This window comes from Pinus tabuliformis, chromosome 4_2 (genome assembly GCF_031772625.1).
Source record: "Pinus tabuliformis cultivar Carrire ecotype Pingquan chromosome 4_2, CPIR1, whole genome shotgun sequence".
Classification (NCBI taxonomy): Eukaryota; Viridiplantae; Streptophyta; class Pinopsida; order Pinales; family Pinaceae; genus Pinus; species Pinus tabuliformis.
Window position 1 is genome coordinate 278,073,261 of NC_142304.1, and position 9,164 is coordinate 278,082,424.

At 38.2% G+C, this 9,164-nt stretch overlaps 1 protein-coding gene across 1 annotated transcript; it reads right to left on the reverse strand.

Moving 5' to 3' along the window:
• Positions 1-5,491: 5,491 nt before the first annotated feature.
• On the reverse strand, positions 5,492-6,175 carry LOC149169073 (malonyl-coenzyme:anthocyanin 5-O-glucoside-6'''-O-malonyltransferase-like). The gene has a single exon (XM_089425066.1). It carries the CDS (start codon positions 6,173-6,175, stop codon positions 5,492-5,494), a length of 684 nt encoding a protein of 227 aa, XP_089281192.1.
• Positions 6,176-9,164: the final 2,989 nt, after the last annotated feature.

A 9,164-nucleotide genomic window follows, 5' to 3' on the forward strand; every position in this document is an offset into this window, starting at 1 on the left:
ATACCAAATAGCATAGGAAATATTGGTTGCCATGTCCAGATTGGTACTGTTGTCGGCAGAGAAAGCCAAAACAAATTCCATACCCAAAAAATAATACTAATTAGAGATGTATACCAACCATCTTCGGTTCATAGGGGTTTGGTTTTCTAATAAATAGGAGCATAAATACAATGTTAAAATTCTCACCAATCTATTGACATAAATTTAATGTAATGTACTAAAATTTGTAAGTATAGTTGAATGAGGTATTATAATATTCATAATAGATCTCATGACATGGGAGACCCGATCTCCTAATATCCCAATAGCATGGGTCACGATACTAAAATAGATAATTGTTTAGTGAATATTTTATCAATATATAATTATTTGACATATGTAACTACAAAATATAATAATATTGGGTTTCCCTTATATGAGTCATCCACTTCCATCTTCCATCATTTGTCCAATGGTTCCATCAACTTGTTTTATCTAGATAAATCATATAAAGGTATTATGGAACTATAATATTGATTAAGTATGTTTTTTTTAAGGGTGGTTCTTCGACACTGAGTGACCACTACATCCACGGGAAAATCAAGGTAGATCAACTTGTGAACTTGTTGTCGAGATAAAACTTGTGCCAAAATAGAGAGAAGAATAGAGATAACAAATAGGATGGAATCTTTCACCTCCGAAATTGACGAGAAGTAAAGGGGTATTAAAACCCTCAAACCTAATGCTCAAGAACAATTGAATTGATCCACCTTGATGCTCAAAATGAATCCAACCCTCCTCTATTTATACGCTTCCTTGAGGGGTTTCATCTTCATAAATGGTTGATTAAATCTTACTCAAAACCCCAATTCTGGGATTTTTTGCCCAGCTGCTCGAAAACTTGCCCAACAATGGGTAATTTTGGTGTTTTCCCCTTTTTAGATGGATTATAGATGATCCATGTGGAGATTGGTGGCCACCCACCTACTCCACCTATAACTTCAGTCAATTTCATCTATTTCCTTGTTTATTTCAGCATTTACTACTATTAGCAGTTTCTCGGGTCCTAAACTTCTGGAGTAGTTTTGACCCCCTAAATGACATTTTTTTGAGGTCCTCTACAGGCCAAAAACCATAGGAAAGGGTTTGACGCAAATATTGTAGTACTCGTGGAGACATTTCCAACAAGGTATCACACGCGCCAAACAAAGATAATATGACCAAGTTACGACCCCGGGAAGTTGGTTGCCCAACTAACCCCAACGAGCCCCACAAACTCGTGGCATTACTTCTCCTGGGGTAAGGGTTTTGGTTGTTTAGGGTTTTCTCTTGTTGTTCAATAATAAATAGGCCCTTGAGCCTCATTGTAACATTCAGAGGCATGTAGCCACTACATCTCTTCTCAAAGATAAGCTACCATCACCCAAGCTAGTTTATTTCCATTTCTTTTGTAAGCATATTTTAATATTCTGAGATTAATGAAATGAAGTGTTACTTCTACTGCATCATTGTATTTATGGCTATATATGTAATTTTTTATGCTCTTGTTTAATTTCAAATCAGTGGTATCAGAGCAGTCTTCTCGTTCTCTGTTATTCTTTACATGTCCCCAACGAGGTTAGGGTATAAGGAGTTAGGACTCGATCTAGTTGAACCCTTGCAAGACCAACCTCACAAACCCCGATGACCTCCCATGGCGGAAGAAAATAAAGATGAGGGGGCAGGAGATCCTTTCAAAACATTACTTGAGGAAGCCCTCGAGCGACAAAGGAATGGAGTGATCGCGGAGCTGAGGGCCCACGAACACCGTGATTTGTAGGTGATCAGTGAGAAGAATATTAATAATGAACAGATGACCCTATAGTGAGACACCGCCCTCGCATCCATGGTGGAACTTACTAACACAAATATGTGCATGATTAAGGCCGTGAGGGAAGCTTGCCGAATGGTCCCCAAATTGGCCATTCCTGAGGAGGCAGAGGTAGATGAACAGATCTACAAGCTTGCTACAGGGGTGCATGATGCTCGCATAGAGTTGGCTAAGGTTCAGCTAGAGATGAACCTACAGATTGCAGATTTATAGTTGAAGGCCCAGCCTTCAACTCCGCCAGAAGTAAAGGAGCAGCGTGCAACCGCTGTCATCGAGGAAATAGCGACGGTAGATAGTGCAGTAGCAGACTACACACAGTTGTTTGAACAGTCATTCGAGGTCCTAACGAGCCTGCAGGAGGACCCTAATGTACAACGGCTGGAGACAGAGGTGTGAGAACTGCAGCACCACTATCAATCAATGGACATATTGGAATCTATTAGCATTGGAGGGTTTGTGTAAGGGTTACTCAATGATACAGAAGAATTTGCTAAAAGCCAAATATTGACATCTATAAAGTTGAATAAACCTTTACCAAAGGAAATGGGTTATAGTAATTTATATTAGAAGGTTAGGAATGTGTTTATTCAAACCATAATGTGAGTGTTGTTTAAATGTTGGTTTGATATTTAAGATTACAAGCTAGGAAAACTATAGAAGGTGAAGTCTTTGTAAGAAGATGAGATCCTCGTATGAGTATAAATAACATTTAGAAGATAAATTTGATCCATAAGAGGTTAGAGTTAAGAGTTATTACAGTAATCAATTATAGAGGTTATGGATTTGTTAGGTTTGTTATAATATGGAAGATTCATATTCTAATTATTTATGTAAGACATCAGGAATGGATTGAAGTGTGTGGCTAGGACAAACAAAGGCCCAAACTATGTTGAATTAGGCCAAGGGAGTGGTCAAGATAAACCAGTGAATTTAATCTCGAAAAGGACGAGGAGTAGATATTAATGGTAGACAAATATTACAGAGAAATTCTATGTACATATGTAATGATGTAGTGTATTTATGCCTTTGAGTAATGTATGCCCCACTTTGATTGATGTGTTTTTATTTGAGTTAATACATAGTATAATTCTGAGTGAGATCCTTTGTTCTTCACATGCTTTGATATTACAAGATTGGACTATCTCCCAACTCATGGTCACATGTGTATTTATTTCTCTATAGATTGAATTCTAAGTAATTTATGCATTATTGTGTAATATTGAGGTCGATTTAAGAAACTAAGTAGAAGGAGCATTCTAGCATAGGTCATTGATTAGAAAATGGTTTCCAGTGTTACAAGGTTCTACAGATAAGATCAAATATAGGGTTGGGTCATTTGAATTGTGTTTAATGTTTAAATTTTAAAATTTGACAACTCAACACCCAAGTCCCAAAATGTTAATTGACAAGTAATAGGTGTATCGCAGAACGTTTTTGCTAGATTCAGGATAGAAACACATCAGTTATTTTAATTCAAAGTTGTTTTTCCTAGTCTCTTAAAACTCTGAAGCCCCGATCAATCGATACTTGAACACCCCATCACCAGATATCTCAATCTCTTGAAATTCCTATATTTCAAGGTTCCATTAGCAAGGTTCCACATATTATATCAGGATGAGACTCTGTTAAGAGTAGTGCATTAAGAAATCCCTGATAATTAATACCCTGATCTCTCGACACTCGATATCCCGGTATCCCTTGGAACAAAATTTAGTTAAAGGGAATATTTTCTTTCTACCAGGATTTGAAATTGTCTGCCTACTGAGACAACTCTTATTAGAAAATTTGTAATGTGTTTCATGAATGTGTTTAACCTCTAAATTTTTAATATGCCAAAATTCAATATTTGGTAATGTTAACTAATATAAAAGAGTATCTATCAATTGACATTCTATCTATGCTATGACAGAAATGTACCAGAGAAATTTTTGAGGTGCATGGATCTGTGATATTCCAATGAGCCAACATTCTGATATGTCCTATAATACAGATGAAAGTAATTTCAAATGTTAGGAATTAGTTCCAGTGGGTTGATGAAAAAAATTTTAGATGTCATGAAGCATGCTAAGGAGAAATAGATGATAGATAGTTGAAGGGCATGAGGAAAAATTACTAACAGCTACATCACCCGATAGATCTCATGACACAGGAGACCCGATCTCCTAATATCCCAATAGCATGGGTCATGATACTAAAATATATAATTGTTTAGTGAATATTTTATCAATATATAATTATTTGACATACGTAACTACAAAATATAATAATCTTGGGTTTCCAAGATATGAGTCGTTCACTTCCATCTTCCATCATTGGTCCAATGGTTGCATCAACTTGTTTTACCTAAATAAGTCATATGTAGGTATTATGGAACTATAATATTGATTAAGTATGTTTTTTTTTAAGGGTGGTTCATAGATATTGAGTGACCACTACATCCACGGGAAAATCAAGGTAGATCAACCCGAAAGGATCTACCCATAGGCCAAACTAGCAAGGCCTAACCCCAAGGGCGTCAGGGAGATTTGACCCCGGGATCTCATAATAAGCGAAGTACTTAGCAATGGGAACTTGAAAAACTGAGGCATCCCTTGGGGCTTTATTGATTAAGTATGTTATTTAAATCCTTTTATGTTTTCCTTTATTTTTTTGTATGTTCATATAAATATGTCCAAACATATTTATATAAAGTATACTTTAAATGTAGGAAAGAATTCTTAACATAAAGCTTCTATTAAATTCATAGAGAACTTCATGATATATTCAATTCAATAACAATATAAATGACCTCGATTATTTTTTTTTTAATGAAATTTTACTTTTTACGGAACAATTTTTACGCAACAATATTTATTGACCCTTTGCACCCTCATATAGTCATCAAGTATGACCTTGCTCTTAAAACGTTATGCGTGTGTAATCTAGATATATATGCAAGAACAAATTCCTTTAGTGTTTCACTTGTCCGTGGTCATTTCAACCTCAAAAATTGTTCCAAAGCTCCATTTGATGATAATAATCCAATTGCAACTTTAACCATCCTAAAGAAAAAATAACTCCTACCAAATCGTGTTGTATGTGAGATTGAATTATATCTAATAATTATGATATCAACTTCTTGGAAAATCTAAATAAAGAACGAAGAACAGAACAAATTATTAAAGCTAAAAGGAAAGATACATTAATGAAAAGCAACTTAATATATATCAATATTATCTCAATCCAGAATCCTTATATTCCATTAGAGAGACGTGTTGAATTCCGATTTCAGGATGCAGTTCCCTTCAACCTAAATTCTTGTTTATTCACATGACAAATCAACTAGTCGTAAACATGGCATATGTGCAGCGAGAAAGAAGAGGTGCACACTAATAAAGAACGAAGCATCATCAATAAATCGCGGGGACGACCATGAGTAACTATTCAGAGTTTCCATCAGATGGCGAGTGAGTTTTGTGGACACATCAATACTTTGTCCCCCTTCTCTTCCGGGGAACAACTTCATCCTTCTAATTTCTTTCAAGGAAGCAGCCTGTACATTCAGTGGCATTCCCCATCTGTGGTCTATCTCGTAAACACGAAATTTCGGAGACATGAATGTCATTACAATGTAATCATTACATAAATTTCCAAGAATTGGGTCTATGTTTTCGCTTCCAAGACGAGATTCGACGAAGTCTGCAACTCTGTGGCATAGGAAGAGATGAGCTCTTGGATGAGAGTCGCAACAAAGACAATATCCTGCGCCAATAACTGCTTCGCCGTAGTCCCGACAATATCGCTGCATATGCAGTTCCCAAAATATGTTGGAGGCAATGGCAGTTTTACCGGCTCTGTGAAGTCAATAGGCACTCTAAAATAAACTGGCTTGTTCTCTGTAACTTGTTGAGCTTTCATTACGCATCTCCAAAACTGCGCGGAAACTGCTACAAATGAAGTTGAAGAGCCCGATCGTTCCTTCAAACCTTGAATTATTTTTTCGCTGAAATGAAATGTTGATATTTCCAGATTTGTTTCATCTTTGACAGAATTCTGGACAATACTAATGTCAATGTTTTCCACTGAGTGATCACCAGCACTTGCATTGATTTCTGAAAATTTTAAGGGCAACAAATTATCTGGGACAAACCTGAAAATTTGCGCCTCTCTAATCAAATCAGTGACAACTTCTTCAGCCCTCAAATAAAGGTTGGGTATTGCGTGATCTCCATTGTCTCGCTGAAAGACTGTTCTCATGTGGTGAAAACTGGCTCCGATGCAAAATCCGCCTCCCTGAAAAGCAGTGACCTGCAATACCCATATAGTTACTTTTGAAACATCGTCCATAGATTCACCAAATGGGAAGCAGGAGATGGTTATGAATAACATTCAAATTTTGAATTTGAAACTAAACCAAACCCTCCCATCACATTAATCATGCCCTTTCATCATTATCTGCCATCCATGAGTACAAAATGGACCCATGCATGCATACATCCAACAGACGAAGTGGCCATAACCGGAAAAGGGGAAGTCGGATTGCCTGGTTGGCCTAGCATATGTATTGTATGGCACTGTCTTAGAAGCATTAAATACCGAATAGCATAGGAAATATTGGTTGCCATGTCCAAATTGGTACTGTTATCAGCAGAGAAAGCCAAAACAAATTCCATACCCAAAAAATAATACTAATTAGAGATGTATACCAACCATCTTCGGTTCATAGGGGTTTGGTTTTCTAATAAATAGGAGCATAAATACAGTGTTAAAATTCTCACCAATCTATTGACATAAATTTAATGTAATGTAGTAAAATTTGTAAGTATAGTTGAATGAGGTATTATAATATTCATAATAGATCTCATGACATGGGAGACCCGATCTCCTAATATCCCAATAGCATGGGTCACGATACTAAAATAGATAATTGTTTAGTGAATATTTTATCAATATATAATTATTTGACATATGTAACTACAAAATATAATAATCTTGGGTTTCCCTTATATGAGTCATTCACTTCCATCTTCCATCATTCGTCCAATGGTTGCATCAACTTGTTTTATCCAGATAAATCATATAAAGGTATCATGGAACTATAATATTGATTAAGTATGTTTTTTTAAGGGTGGTTCTTCGACACTGAGTGACCACTACATCCACGGGAAAATCAAGGTAGATCAACTCGAGAACTTGTTGTCGAGATAAAACTTGTGCCAAAATAGAGAGAAGAATAGAGATACCAAATAGGATGGAATCTTTCACCTCCGAAATTGACAAGAAGTAAAGGGGTACTAAAACCCTCAAACCTAATGCTCAAGAACAATTGAATTGATCCACCTTGATGCTCAAAATGAATCCAACCCTCCTCTATTTATAGGCTTCCTTGAGGGGTTTCATCTTCATAAATGGTTGATTAAATCTTACTCAAAACCCCAATTCTGGGATTTTTTGCCCAGCTGCTCGAAAACTTGCCCAACAATGGGTAATTTTGGTGTTTTCCCCTTTTTAGATGGATTATAGATGATCCATGTGGATATTGGTGGCCACCCGCCTACTCCACCTATACCTTCAGTCAGTTTCATCTATTTCCTTGTTTATTTCAGCTTTTACTACTATTAGCATTTTCTCGAGTCCTAAACTTCTGGAGCAGTTTTGACCCCCTAAACGACATTTTTTTGAGGTCCTCTACAGGCCAAAAACCATAGGAAAGGGTTTGACACAAATATTGTAGTACTCAGGGAGACATTTCCAACAAGGTATCATACGCGCCAAACAAAGATAATATGACCAAGTTACGACCCCGGGAAGTTGGTTGCCCAACTAACCGAACGGGCCCCACAAACTCATGGCATTACTTCTCCTAGGGTAAGGGTTTTGGTTGTTTATGGTTTTCTCTTGTTGTTCAATCATAAATAGGCCCTTGAGCCTCATTGTAACATTCAGAGGCATGTAGCTACCACATCTCTTCTCAAAGATAAGCTACCATCGCCCAAGCTAGTTTATTTCCATTTCTTTTGTAAGCATATTTTAATATTCTGAGATTAATGAAAAGAAGTGTTACTTCTACTGCATCATTGTATTTATGGCTATATATGTAATTTTTTACGTTCTTGTTTAAGTTCAGATCAGTGGTATCAAAGCAGTCTTCTCATTCTCTGTTTTTCTTTACATGTCCCCAACGAGGTTAGGGTATAAGGAGTTAGGACTCGATCTGGTTGAACCCTTGCAAGACCAAACTCACAAACCCCGATGACCTCCCATGGCGGAAGAAAATAAAGATGAGGGGGCAGGAGATCCTTTCAAAACATTACTTAAGGAAGCCCTCGAGCGACAAAGGAAAGGAGTGATCGTGAAGCTGAGGGCCCGCGAACACCGCGCATTGTAGGTGATCAGTGAGAAGAATATTAATAATGAACAGATGGCCCTACAGTGAGACACCGCCCTCACTTCCATGGTGGAACTTACTAACAGAAATACGCGCATGATTAAGGCCGTGAGGGAAGCTTGCTGAATGGTCCCCAAATTGGCCATTCCTGAGGAGGCGGAGGCAGATGAACAGGTCTACAAGCTTGCTACAGGGGTGCGCGATGCTCGCACAGAGTTGGCTAAGGTTTAGCTGGAGATGAACCTACAGATTCCAGATTTACAGTTGAAGGCCCAGCCTGCAACTCTGCAAGAAGTAAATGAGCAGCGTGCAACCGTTGTCACCGAGGCGATAGCGATGGTAGACAGTGCAGTAGCAGACTGCACACAGTTGTTTGAACAGTCGTTCGAGGTCCTAACAAGCCTACAGGAGGACCCTAATGTACAATGGCTGGAGACAGAGGCGTGAGAACTGCAGCACCACTATGACGAAGTAAAAGGTACAACACGCACCATCGCTCTCACGCATAGACTAGCGAAGCCGCAGGAGGCCAAAACACTGAAAGAATAGGTAGATGCAGCGTAACACAAAGAGGCAGTGTTGAAGGCGTGCTTGAAGCCATAGTTGGATGAGGCTTATTCTGTCACGACCTCTATTGAAGGCAAGCTTGCTAATCTGCAAGCGACTCAGTAGAAGCTTCAGGCTGATCGTTCAGGAGCAGTGACAGAGCAGATGGTTGACGAAGCGAAGTAGGCGGCCGCACAGTGCACTGCCGAGGTTGTCATCATACAAGTCGAGCTGGGAGGTCTTCTCGCCAAGATCTCCATGCCCGCAAAGTGACTCGAGGACGAGTCACCAAGTTTGTGTTGGGGGCCTCTTGGGAACGGGTTCCCCCAAGGACGGTTTTGGGGCTAAAATCCCATATTTTGGGACAATTTTGTAATATAGTTGTAAATTATCCGCATTTTG

Excerpts from the sequence above, each read along its gene's own strand:
- LOC149169073 (XM_089425066.1), bottom strand. The coding sequence starts at position 6,175 with ATGGACGATGTTTCAAAAGTAACTATATGGGTATTGCAGGTCACTGCT.